Source organism: Nycticebus coucang, chromosome 2 (genome assembly GCF_027406575.1).
Source record: "Nycticebus coucang isolate mNycCou1 chromosome 2, mNycCou1.pri, whole genome shotgun sequence".
In the NCBI taxonomy this organism is placed as follows: Eukaryota; Metazoa; Chordata; class Mammalia; order Primates; family Lorisidae; genus Nycticebus; species Nycticebus coucang.
In genome coordinates this window covers 167157531-167173246 of record NC_069781.1, presented here as the reverse complement: position 1 = coordinate 167173246, position 15716 = coordinate 167157531, and the positions used below count along the sequence as shown (strand labels likewise).

The 15716-nt window shown below is 40.6% G+C and overlaps 1 protein-coding gene across 2 annotated transcripts in view; it reads right to left on the bottom strand.

The window, feature by feature from the left end:
- The window catches only part of TANGO6 (transport and golgi organization 6 homolog), a 200973-nt gene that overhangs the window by 155420 nt on the left and 29837 nt on the right, over window positions 1-15716 (bottom strand). For both annotated transcript variants that reach the window (XM_053604717.1, XM_053604725.1), the window contains 2 exons: window positions 3533-3645; window positions 1882-2058 (listed from right to left, as the gene is read on the bottom strand). In XM_053604717.1, coding sequence (XP_053460692.1) covers window positions 1882-2058; window positions 3533-3645 — 290 coding nt within the window. The remainder of the gene's footprint in view (window positions 1-1881; window positions 2059-3532; window positions 3646-15716) is intronic.

Sequence of the window (15716 nt, the reverse complement as noted above, 5' to 3'; positions counted from 1 at the left end):
ACTTGGGAGGCTGAGGCAAGAGAATCACTTAAGCCCAAGAGTTGGAGGTTGCTGTGAGCTGTGGATATCACAGCACTCTACCCAGGGCAACAGCTTGAGACTCTGTCTCAAAAAAAAAAAAGAAAAGCTGGAATGCATAAACAATACTTCTAAGCTTCTGTGATTACCAAAATGAAATACTATATTTAAATACCCTTAAAAAGACATGAAAGCGATCATCTTAAGAAGCCCTATTTTATTTACTATTAAAATTTCAATGCTAAAGAATCAATTCTGAATAGTTACATTTAGTTCCAAAAAAATAAAACTCTGGATTCAAAGATCCTGAAATTTAAGCTGTTCCTGTACATAGTTTCTTTAATCGAACTTTTAATGGATAACTGGTGCTGGGAAGAATGGTAGAAAGTAAGGTAAAGTGGTGTTATAGACCCTGACCCTGGCCTTGGGGAACAAGAACAAATGGCAAATACACACACACAAAAAACACTTTCTGTCTCTTCCAGTGTAGTGGCTGCCAAGTTTTTGGAAACAAGCTATGCACCCTATTTTCAGGAAAAAAATCCATGTGTACATAAAAAAAATTGTATATATAATGTATATATGTATGTATATATAATTTCGAGAAGATTAAAAACCCTTAGAAGTGCCTGTGGAGACTCCAAGTAAAAGACCCATTGTTTCTGGCAATGGATGGAGATTCATTCAATCACTGCCTATTCATTTCTTTTCCCTCCATGAAGAAAAACTTTAGTTTCAATAAGAAGTGTGGATTTTGACATATTGCACTAAGAAGTGCACCAGAGACTTATTACGATAGCAGTAAGTTATAACTACTTAAGTTATAACTGCTAAATTAGATACTATAAAATTATATAGTCACTAAATTGGTCCCAGGTTAAAACCATTCTAAAGTGGGTTTTTGGTTTTGTTTTCTTTTTTGAGACAGGGTCTTGCTCTGATAATTCTGTTTGCAGCTATGTGTTCTTCTATTTTCCTCAAATCCATCATATTGATTGGATGTTTAAAAACATTACCAAAGCTAACCATGAATATAAAATTAAATTTAAACACTTCAGCAAACAGCAGCTCTTTGAATGCGATGTGAACTTCAAATAGAGCGGCTGCCACCAGTTAAGTACTGTATGGGCTATGATCAACAGGCATTTATGTTCTCAGGTGATAATATCCTACACAGATCACCCAGAAAGTGGAAATAATTTAAAGTATACACCTGTGAGATGTTGGTGACATAAATTATCCACACCACTAACAATAAGCACTTTCTTTTTTTTTTTTTTTTTGTAGAGACAGAGTCTCACTTTATGGCCCTCGGTAGAGTGCCGTGGCCTCACACAGCTCACAGCAACCTCCAACTCCTGGGCTTAAGCGATTCTCTTGCCTCAGCCTCCCGAGTAGCTGGGACTACAGGCGCCCGCCACAACGCCCGGCTAAACAATAAGCACTTTCTAATCAATCCCTATGAGAAATAAACCCTGATCACAAAATATAGCAGATGATTTCCCTTGGGAATAAATCTGACCATGAATACACATAAATACCATTTTGAGAGTCAGAAGAGAATTGGATTATTTTGGTATTAAGGGTGAACATGGGTCTGCCCTTTGATTCCCTGGTAAAGACCTGTTGTGATACAGGACCGTGAGGCTCCACTCAATTGTACCTACTATTAGCTGGCATCATGGAAAAAAACCTGGTGGATTATTTAAGATTCACACTTCATTTAGAGATTATAAATAGCAAGTGCCTGGGCTGCTTAAATTCCTGGTTTCTTTTCTATCAGCGCCCCTTAGTGGCTGAGTCACAGAATGGCCTTTTGGGTGGAATTAAATGAAAGAGACAGTAAGGGATGGGTGGACTCACCTAATGGGCTCTTTGATGGTAATCATAATGCCACCGTGAGTGGCAGCTCTAAACTGACATAAGGAATGGAGAGAGGGCACAGCTTTGTCCAACCCTGCAAATCCTTTTAGGCTAGCAATCGCCTTCTTCCTTTCCAGCTTTCCCAGAATCCATAATAAGATCTCCTGGCAAAGTGACCTGGCAGAAAAAGCAGTTATGAATGAGCTTGTCATCTCTATGTATTTAACAAGCTAACATAAAAAAAGAGACTGTCGGGTTCCACTGCATTCTAAATGCTGGCACAATCCCCTACTACTAAGATGCAAGAGTGGAAAGTATGCTTCTTGTGAATTTCAGAATGCAAATATCCTGAAATTCAATGAGTGACTGACTAATCCTTGGCTCTGAAGCAACCCTGATATGCCACATGGGCCCCACGTGATTTTTTTTTTAATTCCAAGTGTACTATAAAGCCCTGCAAAAGAAAGCTGGGTACATGGATACCAAGCATCTACTGTCAGTGGAACCAGTAACTGGTGACCAAAAAACTGGGCACCAACAAAATGCTGCTGATTCCTCATCCCCCATTATATGCGCCCATCAACTAGGAGAGGAACAGAATCAGTGTTCACATCTTCTCTGTCAGTCTCTCATAAGGATGTGACAGGGCTGTGAGGACTTGGGTTTTAAAACTAAAACAAGAGTTATTACATGGCCTGTCTTTTGTATCTAAATTCACATATGCACAGCCTCCACCCCACAATGCATTCTCTCCTGTCATTGCCATTGTGGCTGTGGGTTATATGATGTGCTGCCCAAAAGGTCAAGAGCCAAAGGCAGTACATGAGCTTTGAATAACACGCAAGACTGAGCATTTTCCTTCACCACTTAGCAAGGATCACGACCATTTACTGAGCTTCCTATTTGCCAGGGACTGCGCTAAACACTTTAAGTCTTCACAATAGCCCTGTGAAAAAGGTACTAGGATTGGATATCAGATTCCACGTGGGGATTTCCAAACACTCAAAATCAGAATTCCGTAGGACTTTAGATAGGATATAAACTCCTACCAGGAAAAAGAAACAACATACATTACTGTGAAAATAGAGCTAATACAAAATGAGTCCTACTTAAATTCTATTACAAAAGAGTATTTTCTGGATGACTAAGAAATCTCTTCTTTCTAAACAACACCGTTCGTCACCAAATCTAAGGCTAAATTACAACATGCTACATTCAGATGCAGATTCCTTGATTGTTTTGTAATTCCTCACAAGATCATTTTTATTTAACCCCCATTTCCTCTTTTCTAGACATATAATTGAAGTATTTCTCACTGATCAAATAGTGGCATGCTTACACATGTAAACCGAGATTTCATCTCTGATATCTAGAATAGAGGCCGAGGAAAGTCATTCCGAAAACTATATCCGATCCCCTGCTATCTACAAATTTCTGTTTCTTTTCAAGATGAACAGAATAAGAGAATCTAAAGAAAGATTAAAAAAAAATGAGAGAATCCCAGTGTTTTCCTGACTTTGAAAGGAAATAATTTTAAAGTAGCATCGGTCTTACATTCAAAATAAGAACAAAAACAACAAAAATAGACTTCACAATTTACTAATAAATAAGAGTCTGTTTATAAATAAATAAGGTTCTTTTGATGGTTTACCTTAAGTGAGATACACTCTGCTTGGTAAAACAGTAGAGAAGAAAGAGCACTCCCAGTACTGGAAGCAGGGAATCTAGCAAAACCGTCAAAGGTTCATTCCCGACCACATACACCTAGGGAAAAGGAAATGGGGAGAAATACCATAACTAAAAAGCCAGAGCAACGGGAATCAAACGCTGGATGCTTAGCTGGGATGCATTTTATCTTAAGCAATACCCACCTCCTAAGACACATGCTTTTAGTTCTAAGGATGTGCTCAGATATGGCAATGAAATCATTTGAGTTTCGCAGTTAAGCTGAAACAGAGAGAGACTGTGCTGCAGCCTGAAGAACTGCCCAATTTCAGCTATCTCTAAGTCCCCTGATCTGTCTTTTATTCAGCTATACAGTAACTGTCCTACTACTGAAGGGCTGTGCTTTTGGGAACTAAGAAATCATTACTACCAAATAGAAAATCTTAAAATTAGATTTGAAACAAAACAAAACCCAAAACATAGCTTGCTCTAGATTTGTCACTCTTAAGATGTGACAGCCACATGGGCATGTCCTATTCTCTCCAAATCAAAAGATCTTCAAAGAAATTACCCTGTGCACCTAGATCTGTACTGGCTTTACAAGGTTAATAAATTAAGTTGAAGATGCTGACTTTTATTAACAATAACTATGTTAAATATTTTATTTGTACCTTTTAATAGGGCTTGCACAAATACATTAAACCCAACAAACTGTTACTGAACACCCACTGGATTAAAAGCACTGTTTTATACACTGCAGTGAATATAAACATGAATAAGGGTCATTTATCCCTTCTTTTGCTTGTGATATACAGGGAGATTAAAACAAGTAAACATATTACAGAATTTTTTTTTTTTTTTTTTACAGAGTCTCACACTGTCATGCTGGGTAGAGTGCCATGGTATTCATAGCAACCTCCAACTCTTGGGCTTAAGACATCCTCTTGCCTCAGTTCTTTTATTTTTAGTAGAGATGAGGTCTCACTCTTGCTCAGGCTGGTCTCGAATTCTGAGCTCAAGCAATACACCTGCCTTAGCCTCCTAGAGTGCTAGGATTACAGGTGTGAGCCACTGCACCAGGCCAAGTAAACCTTTTATAATAATAAAAGTAATAATTTAAAGCAGATAAAACTTTTTAAGAAATGCAAAATGTTTTAAAAAAACTCCAAATGAGGCTTGGCGCCCATACCACAGTGGTTACAGTACCAACCACATACACTAAGGCTGGAGGGTTTGAATCCAGCCTGGGCCAGCTAAACAATAATGACAACTGCAATAAAAAATAGCCCGGCACTGTGGTAGATGCCTATTAATCCCAGCTACTTGGGAGGCTGAGGCAAGAGAATTGCTTATGCCCAAGAGTTAGAGTTAGTGCTGACGCCACAGCACTCTACTGAGGGTGACATAGCGAGACTCTGTCTCAAAAAAACTCCAAATGACAGGATTTCAAAATGTAATTCTATTGTAATAAACTAATTAAAATCTGATAGTATGGACAGTAATAATGATAAAAGGAAAAAGAAGAGGAGCTGACAATGATTATGCTCTTAGTATGTGTTTGAAGAACTGTGCTAGGAATTTATATTCCAGGTACTATGCTAGATTCTTTTTTTTTTTTTTTTTTTGGAGACAGAGTGACACCTTGTCACCCTCCGTAGAGTGCTGTGGCATCATAGCTTACAACAACCTCAAACTCTTGGGTTCACCTGATCCTCTTGCCTCAGCTTCCCAAGTAGCTGGGACCATAGGTGCCCACCACAATGCCCTGCTACTTTTAGAGATGGAGTCTCACTCTTGCTCAGGCTGGTCTTGAACTCCTGAGCTCAAGTGATCCACCTGCCTCTGCCTCCCAGAGTGGTGCTAAGATTAACAGACCTGAGCCACTGCCCCTGGCCTTAGCAACTCTGTTTTTAAAGATAGGAAAGGGAAGTTTAAAGAGGCTCTTATTTATTAAAAAAAAGAAAGAAAGAAAGAAAATTATTGAGGTAGAAATCAATGCTGTTTATGGGAAACTAAAAGTTACAGAGGCACTTTTACAAGCTGGAAAAATCTCTGTGCTTTTCCAGAGAACCTTGCCCCTTAAATCAACTCTAATTTTTCACACCCCTTAAGCCTCCCAACTCCTCTCTGGAGCCTGATAACCAAGGAGCCAGCTTCCTGTGCATGATCTAATCTCCATAAGCTCAGCTAAATGAGGTACCTTGTATGGCAGTGTTCAGAAGTAATATGCAGGCCTAATTATGAAATCGCCAATTACAGGAGGAAAAAGAACAGATTCGCTCAGATAACGTAAGGGCCTATTGTTTGCTTCTAGATCCTGTGTTCTCAGAGGTAATCCCTTTGGAGCCATCCTCCCTTACTGCCATCTTTTGTAAAACAAAACAAGAATACCCTCAAATATAAAAAACAACAAAAAACAGATAGGGGTAAATCTCCATTACATACTGGCTGGATAGTGCTAAAGCACTTCAAACTTCAACAAGGACTCAATGGGACACATGCCTCAAGGATATTCATTGCTATTGAAAAATTCCTCCAATTTTTTTTCTCTTCTTCCTTATACTTTTCTATATTTTCTTAAAAGGAACAAGTACTAATTTTCTATTTAGAAAAACTATAAAGCTATTTATATAGACATACTATTTATTTTTAAATAAAGGCTCTGCAAATGTTTACTGAGTGCCACTTAAGTGCCAGCACACTTGTGGCACTGTAGGTACAGTAGTGAACAAAAGTATCCGCTTCAGAAGGAGCTTACATTAGAAGGGAGATAAGCAATAAATGGTAACTATATGATTCCAGGTAGTGACAAGTGATAAAAAAAGAGAAGAAACAAAAACAAAACAAAACAAAAAAACCCTAAGTAACAAAGTACTAAGAACAAAAGTACGTTCTGTTTCTTTTCTTTTTTTTGTTTATTAATGGGGATTCATTAAGGGTATAAAGAACCAGGTTACGCTGCTTGCGTTTGATACAGTATGTTTCTGTTTCAATGCAAATAAAACAAAAAGGAGTCCTCACATGTTCCACCTCCCATTTCATGGACTTCCATTCCAACATTAAGCACATTCCCCAGAGACCACTGCAGAGTAGATGAAAGAGCACGAGTAAGTTAGAAGTCAGTCACTCTCCTCTGCCACCTTCGTGATGGCCCAAGATGAGATTATGTGAGTGAACTGGAGAAGACGCTGAACCCTCTCTCCATCTCAGTTTTCTCATCTATAATGTAGGGCATCAAGTTTTTGGCATAAGGACCAATTAAGATAATTCATGTTAAGGGGCGGCGCCTGTGGCTCAGTCGGTAAGGCACCAGCCCCATATACCAAGAATGGTGGGTTCAAACCCGGCCCTGGCTGAACTGCAACCAAAAAAAAAATAGCCAGGCGTTGTGGCGGGCACCTGTAGTCCCAGCTACTCGGGAGGCTGAGGCAAGAGAATCGCTTAAGCCCAGGAGTTGGAGGTTGCTGTGAGTTGTGATGCCATAGCACTCTACCGAGGGCCATAAAGTGAGACTCTCTACAAAAAAAAAAAAAAAAAAAAAGATAATTCATGTTAAGTATTTTATAAAATATATGTAGCCTCATGCAAATGTAAAATTTATTTCTAGATATTTTATTATTTTTGATGCTACTTTAAAAGGAATTATTTTCTTAATTTATGATCTTATCTTTTATAGGGATGTACAGGTGTGGAAACAGAAACATCACAGGCCTATTTGGAATCAAGCTGATTGAATCCTAACACTGAAATTCAGTTCGGGCTGGAACTTGATTTTACCCCTGTTAAAGATTAAACTACTCAAATACTGCCTTCTAAAACATTACAGTGATCCTTTTGATAGTAGTGTTCCAGAACTTCTAATGTACTTGCTGAGTGTAATTAAGACTTGCAGAAGAGGGCGGCACCTGTGACTCAAGGAGTAGAGCGCTGGCCCCATATGCCGGAGGTGGCGGGTTCAAACCCAGCCCCGGCCAAAAACTGCAAATAAATAAATAAATTGTAAAAAAAAAAAAAAAAAAAGACTTGCAGAAGAAAAAGGCAAGTACCTAATATAGCAAGTTTGCTGCACTGTGCAAGCTTTCAGAACATATTGCATAAAACAGCCTATTTAAAAGTTTCCCTGAATCAAAAGGGACTTGACAGTTTTTTGAGCACTTATGTGCTACAGTATGCTACAAAACTACCAAAAGTTACCTTATTTCATCCCCAAACTCAAGGGTTAAGTAAGCTTCCTAAAATCTCGTGAATATCCAGGTACTTTCAACTACACTCAAAAAAGCTAATAATCTGCAATTCTCACAGTCTTGTTTTTTTTTTTGAGACTGAGTCTCATTTTGTCACCATCAGTAGGTAGAGTGCAGTGGCATCATAGCTCACAGGAACCTCAAACTCTTGGGCTTGAGTGATCATCTTGCCTCAGGCTCCCTAATAGCTGGGACTACATAGTGCCTGCTACAATGCCCAGCTAGTTTTTCTGTTTTTAGTAGAGACCGGGTCTTGTTCTTGCTAAGGCTGGTCTTGAACTTCTGAACTAAAGCAATCTACCTGCCTCCCAGAGTGCTAGGATGATAGGCATGAGCCACCTCGCTGGGCCTAACTCCCATAATTTTGAAGGATACTTCTTTTGGTCCTTTGTTTGTAATTCAAGGTCACAGTTCAAATTATGAATTGCCTTTATGAATGATTGTCTTTAGGGAGAGGCCAAGGTGAGAAGAAGACTAACTTTGTTTTTTTTTAGACAGAGCCTCAAGCTGTCACCCTGGATAGAGTGACATGGCATCACAGCTTACAGCAACCTCTAACTCCTAGGCTCAAGCGATTCTCCTGCCTCCACCTCCCACGTAGCTGGGACTACAGGCACCTACCACAACGCCTGGCTATTTTTTGTTTGCAGCCGTCATTGCTCTTTGGCAGGCCCAGGCTAGATTCGAACCCACCAGCTCAGGTGTATGTGGCTGTTGCTTTAGTGGCTTGAGCCACAGGGGCCACACTGAGAAGACTAACTTTTTACTATGAAGCCTTTTGCATTTCTTAAATTTGTACCATGTACATATATTATCCTTTCTAAACACAAAAAAGGAAAGTGAGGGAGAGAAGAAAAAGTCTAGACTAGCTCTGCCACTCACCAGCTGTATGATTTGGAACACGTCAGACAATCTTTTGGATTTAGTTTCCTTGACTATAAAGAGTTAATTTGTTAAAACCCATAAAATAGGGCTGGGCACAGTGGCTCACACCTATAATCCTAGCACTCTGGGAGGCCAAGGTTGGTGGATTGGTCAGGAATTCAAGCCTAGCCAGAACAAGAGCAAAACCATGGCTAGGGCGTCAGCCACATACACTGGAGCTGGCAGATTCGAATCCAGCCCTGGCCTGCCAAACAACAATGACAAATACAACCAAAAAAAAAAAAAAATAGCCGGGCATGGTGGTGGGTGCCTGTAGTCCCAGCTACATGAGAGGCTGCAGCAAGAGAATCGCTTAAGCCCAAGAGTTTGAGGTTGCTGTGAGCTGTAATGCCATAGCACTCTACCGAGGGCGACAACTTGAAACTCTGTCTCAAAAAATAAATAAATAAATAAATAAAGAGCAAGACTGTGTCTCTGAGAAATAGGTAGACATTGTGGCAGATGCCTGTAGTGTCAGCTATTTGGGAGGCTATGGCAAGAGGATGGTTTGAGCCTGAGAGTTTGAGGTCGCTGTAAAAATTATGACACCATGGAACTCTACCCAGGAAAACAAGAGTGAGACAGTGTCTCAAAAAAATTAAATAAATAATAAAATCTATAAAACATGTAACATCAGAAGTGAACCCTAATCTGAACTATGGACTTTTCATGATACTCATGTGTTTGTTGGTTCATCAATTGTAACAACTGCTCCACTCTAGAGGGGAATATAGAGAGTTGAGAGGGCTGTCTGGGGACAGGAGGTATATGGGAACCCTCTATACTTCCCATTCAATTTTGCTGTGAACCTAAAACTGTTCTTAAAAAATAGTCTAGGGCAGCGCCTGTGGCTCAGTCGGTAGGGCGCTGGCCCTATATACCGAGGGTGGCGGGTTCAAACCCGGCCCCGGCCAAACTGCAACCAAAAAATAGCTGGGCGTTGTGGCGGGCGCCTGTAGTCCCAGCTACTCGGGAGGCTGAGGCAAGAGAATCGCTTAAGCCCAGGAGTTGGAGGTTGCTGTGAGCTGTGTGAGGCCACGGCACTCTACCAAGGGCCAGAAAGTAGTGAGACTCTGTCTCTACAAAAAAAAAAAAAGTCTATTCAGGGGTGGCGCCTGTGGCTCAAGGAGTAGGGTGCCGGCCCCATATACCAGAGGTGGCGGATTCAAACCCGGCCCCAGCCAAAAAAAAAAAAAAAAAACTACAAAAAAAATAGTTTATTCAAAAAATTAAAAAATCACTAGGTAAGGCAGTGGCTTGGGCCTGTAATCCTAGCACTCTGGGAGGCTGAGGCAGGAGTTCTGGCTGAGCTCAAGGTTCAAGACCAGCCTGGGTAAGTGGGAGACCCTGTCTCTAAAAAATAGCTGGGTGTTGTGGAAGGGGGCTGAGTCCCAGCTACTCAAGAGGCTGAGACAAGAGAATCACTTGAGCCCAAGAGTTTGAGGTTGCTGTGAGCGATGATACCATAGCGCTTTACTAAGGGAAACAAAGTGAGACTCTGTCTCAAAAAAAAAAAAAGAAATGAAAAAATAAGGCACTATGCTACATTATTTCTAAAATTCCTTCTAGTTCCAAGATTCTAATTTACTGGCTCTGCACTTGTAGCACAGTGGTTACAGCACCAGCCACATACACAGAGGCTGGCGGGTTCAAACCCAGTCTGGGCCAGCTAAACAACAATGACAACTGCAACAAAAAATAGCTGAACATTGTAGCAGGTGCCTATAGTCCCAGCTCCTTGGAAGACTGAGGCCAGAGAATCGCTTAAGCCCAAGAGTTTAAGGTTGCTGTGAGCAGTGATGCCACGAGACTCAACTGAAACTCAAGTGAGACTCAGTGATACCAAGGGTGACATCCTGAAACTCCGTCTCCAAAAAAAAAGAAAGATTCTAATTTACTCTTCAAATCTAATTTAAAATTCAGAAAGAGAAGTCAAATGCCCAATCTGACAGAATAATTTTAATTAACAATTTATTAAGATTAGATGGAAGAAAAGACTTGGATAATTAAAACCAAGATTTCCTCAATCTGGAAACGGAGAGATAAAATGGAAATGAGAATGTAGAAAATAAACCAATTAAGTATCTTCTAGCCTTTCCTATCCTAATATTTCTTCTGTTTTTAGGAGAAGTCTCGGGCAAGTATTGTGAAGAATACTAAAAGGGAACATTTCCCCCTATTTCACAATCTGGCCAATCCTCTTAAGAGCAAGAAAACATCCACACAAAAAAAGTTAATAATTGTCTTACCCTGTCCTACACAGAACTGATCTCTGTGCAATCTAGGCCCCTGTTCACCTTACTTGGCAAAGAAACACCCTACTAATTCTTCTCATACTAGGGAGGACAAAAGACTTCACACACTTTAGGGATCAACCCCAGGCAGAGTCAGCAGGAGAGAGGCAGGGAGCCTCTGGATTAAGAGCTATCTGAGCTGCATATTCTGTTTTAGGCTTAGATCATTTTACCAGGTGTAAGGTACATACATAGAAATGAGGAGAATTATTTTTGTAGATGAAGAAAAAGTGACTATGCCAAGTTTTCAGTTCTATTCAACTGCACCTTCTCCTCTGGAGAATTTCCACCTGGCCCACCAGAGCTGTTGGAACCACCTGCTCTACTTCCTGCAGGCAAGAAGGGTATGAATATGAGAGGCCTTCCCTTGTAATTGTTCCCACATAAAATTTTCATTTATAGAGTTGAAGGTGTAGTCCTTTAAATATCAAAATGTATTTATATTTTAATGCTTTCAGAAGGAAATATTGCCATTATGTAATCCCTCCTTTTTAAAGAAAATATACTGGGTGGCACCTGTGGCTCACTGGGTAGGGTGCTGGCCCCATATACTGAGGGTGGCAGGTTCAAACCCAGCCCCCAACAAACTGCAACAAAAAAACAGCTGAGCATTGTGGCGGGCACCTGTACTCTCAGCTACTCAGGAGGCTAAGGCAAGAGAATTGCTTAAGCCATGGAGTTGGAGGTTGCTGTGAGCTGTGAAGCCACAGCTCTCTACCAAGAGTGATAAAGTGAGACTCTCTTAAAAAAAAAAAAAAAGAAAGAAAGAAAAGAAAATATACTGAATATACCAGTCCCAACATTCTTTGCTTTTTAATTATGCCTTTTTTTTTTTTAAGAGCTCACAGCAACCTCTAATTCCTGAGCTTAGGTGATTCCCTTGCCTCAGCCTCCCAAGTAGCTGGGACTACAGGTGCCTGCCACAACACCCAGCCATTTTTTTGTTGTGGTTTGGCTGCAGCCACGTTTGAACCCGTCACCCTCGGTATATGGGGCCAGCACCCTGCCCACTGAGCCACAGGCACTGCCCTTTTTTTTTTTTTTAAAAGACAGTGTTTCTGTTGCCCAGACTAGAGTGCCATGGCCTTAGCCTAGATCACAGCAACCTTAAACTCTGGGGCTCAAGCGATCCTCCTGCCTCAGCCTTTCAAGTATCTATCACTACAGGCACCCACCACAACACCTGACTAATCTTTCTTTTCTTTTTTTTTTAAGTAGAGATGGGATCTTGCTCATACACAGGCTACTCATGAACTCATAAGCTCAAAGGATCCTCCTGTGTGGTCTCCCAGAGTACTAGGATTAAAGGTGTGAGCCACCATACCTAGCCTGTTATGTTTTGGGTGGTTTTTCTGTGTCCTTTCTTGTTCCTCTCTGCTGGCATTCTCTTGTAATGGTACCGTAGTCTAACTTCTGATTTGTTACTTCTAATTCTGTTATGATCTTCAAAGTCAGATAACTAGTTTGATTGGGGTGGTATATAACTTAAAGATGACACTGGCTGCTCCACTGAGTAGGTGGTGGCGATAATGAACATCATACTAAATGTCAAATTGGAAATGCCAGGTAATGTGCCAAGATTAAATAGACCCAAAACTCCAAAGAAAGACACTGTACTAAGATGACAACAGATTAGGGACTATAAAAATTCCTCTTCCAGAAAAAGAAGAAAGAAAGATCAAAGTGTAGAGATTAGCTTAAGCAAGAGTGAGACTCTATCTCTAAAAAAAATTTTTAAATTAGCTATGGGCCTGGTGCAATGGCTCATGCCTATAATCCTAGCACTCTGGGAGGCCAAGATGGGTGGATTGCTTAAGCTCAGGAGTTCAAAACCAGCCTGAGCAAGAGTGAGACCCTTGTCTCCACTAAAATAGAAAAATTAGCCGGGTGTTGTGGTGGGCACATGTGGTCCAGGTACTTGGGAAGCTGAGGCATGAGGATTGCTTGAGCCCAAGAGTTTGAGGTTGCTGTGAGCTATGATGACGCCATAGCACTCAACCCCAGGGCAACAAAGTGAGACACTGTCTTAAAAAAAATAAAAAATTGGTAAGGGGCCTATGGCTCAGTCAGTAAGGCACCGGCCCCATATGCCGAGGGTGGTGGGTTCAAACCTGGCCCCGGCCAAACTGCAACCAAAAATTAGCCGGGCGTTGTGGCGGGTGCCTGTAGTCCCAGCTACTTGGGAGGCTGAGGCAAGAGAATCGCCTTAAGCCCAGGAGTTGGAGGTTGCTGTGAGCTGTGTGAGGCCACGGCACTCTGAGGGCCATAAAGTGAGACTCTGTCTCCACAAAAAAAACATAAATAAATAAATAAATAAAAATTAAAAAATAAATAAAAATTAGTTGGGTTTAAAAAAAGTCTCTTAAAAAAATCTTGCTAAGCAACAGAAGCCAATCACAAAAGACCACATACTGTATGACTCCATTTATATGAAATATTCAGAATAGGCAAATCTATAGAAATGGAAAACAGACTGATCAGTGGTTGTCTAGGGCTAGGGGCAGGGTGGGGAGAATAAGGAATGACAGCTAATGGATATAGAGTTTCTTTTAGGGGGGACAAAAATATTCTAAACTTAGATTGTGATGATAGCTACATAACCCTGTGACTATACTAATAAACACTGAACTGTACACTTTAAATGGGTGGACTGCGTGTCACATAAATCTTATCTCAATAAATCTGTTAATAAGAAGAAAAAATAAGAGAAAGAAAAAAAAATAGCTGAAAATGTTCCCAAATGCTTCTCTAAGTTTAAACACCCTCTTCTTACCCAGTGAGCTGGTGGATCAATTTATCCATCCCAGACATTTTCCTTATTTCCTGCCTTTGAGCTGTACTCTATAATTTAGTATTAGCAAAAAGCTAATAAAGACAACACATCCTTTGTTGCTAAATTTTGCAGTGTTTATCATTTTCCTCCAACATACACATTTCCTCTGTTTCCCAACTGCAGCTGGGCTGCCAAAACCTTGTAGAGAATAATTACCCTTCTACATCCCTCTTGGTTTCATGACAGTCTCAATGCTTGGTGCATAATTAAGTGTCTACAGCAAACTAATATTTTGCTTGGCTCTCCAGGAGGTTTTAAATTCACCAAACTGTTCACCCAACTATGAATGGTTCCTCCTCTACTTTTGAGGGGACAACAGTAGGAGAGATGGCAGGATTCACTATTTCCAGATCTCTATTTTTTTATGGATAACTCCCCAGACAGAAATAAATTCTCTGTTTTGTGTCCTCCCAAAAGGAAGTTTTTTGATTTCCAAGGAATACTGTGAGAGTTTTGTGACTGACTAAAGTTAGTCAAAATTAGTCCTACTCATACTCATGATAGTATTTTCAAATCTTTCAAACATTCCACATCCAACCACTTAACAGTTTCTCATCATGCAATTCCTTAAGCGAGACTTAATCTTTCTGATAGTGGGGCACTGTTCTTTAATTCAGAACACTTGCTTTCTAGACTGCTCTGTGTAATTTTTTTTTTTTTTTTTTGAGACAGAGTCTCACTTTGTTGCCCACGGTAGAGTGCTGTGGCATCATAACTCATAGCAACCTCCAACACTTGGGCTCTAGCAATTCTCTTGCCTCAGCCTCCCAAGTAGCTGGGACTACAGGTGCCTGCCACAATGCCTGGCTATTTTTTTTTTTTTTGCAGTTTTTGGCCAGGACTGGGCTTGAACCCGCCACCTCCAGTATATGGGGCCGGCGCCTTACTCCTTTGAGCCACAGGCGCCGCCCCGACTAGCTATTTTTTTTAGAGACGAGGTCTCGCTCTGGCTCAGGCCAGTCTCAAATTCGTGAGCTCAATCCACCTGTCTCCCAGAGAGCTAGGATTACAGGTGTGAGCCACTGTGCCCAGCCTGTAATTTCTTATTATTCCATAATGTGAAAAGTTCTTGCCTACAAATATTCAGAACAGGATATAGACCCATCTTTTCAGGAGTCTACAAATGAAGATTTATAACAGCATGATTTTCACATAGCTAACATGTCGTATTTTATCTATGAGGAATTTAATTTCATATTTGTGTGCCAGAACAACCCTATAAAGAACATATGTCTTTTTTTTTTTTTTTGCAGTTTTGGCGGGGGCTGGGTTTGAATCTGCCACCTCCGGCATATGGGGCAGGCGCCCTACTCCTTTGAGCACAGGCACCACCCTCATTTTTTTTAAATAGGAAAATTAATAAAAAGGTAATAAACATTTCACTCTAGAAATAAAGTGAGTGGGGCTGGGCACAGTGGCTCATGCCTCTAATCCCAACACTCTGGGAGGCTGAGGTGGGTGGATTGCCTGAGCTCAGGAGTTCCAGACCAGCCTGAGCTAGAGTGAGATCCTGCCTCTAAAAATAGCTAGGTATTGTGGCAGGCGCCTGTCATCCCAGCTACTCAGGAGGCTGAGACAAGAGAATTACTTGAGCCCAAGAGTCTGAGGTTGCTGTGAGCTATAATGCCATGGCATTCTATCAAAGGTGACAAAGTGAGACTCTGGCTCAAAACAAACAAACAAAAAGAAATAAAGTGAGTTTACATTTTATATCTATGAATTTATTAGTATCATACGGAAAGCTTAAGACAAAACAAAAACATTTGCCTTCTTATCCGAAAGAGCATGACTTTACAATCCATTGTATAATCTCATATACTCTTGGTGATAATATAAAAGGGTACAGCCGCTTTGGAAAACAGTCCAACAGTACCT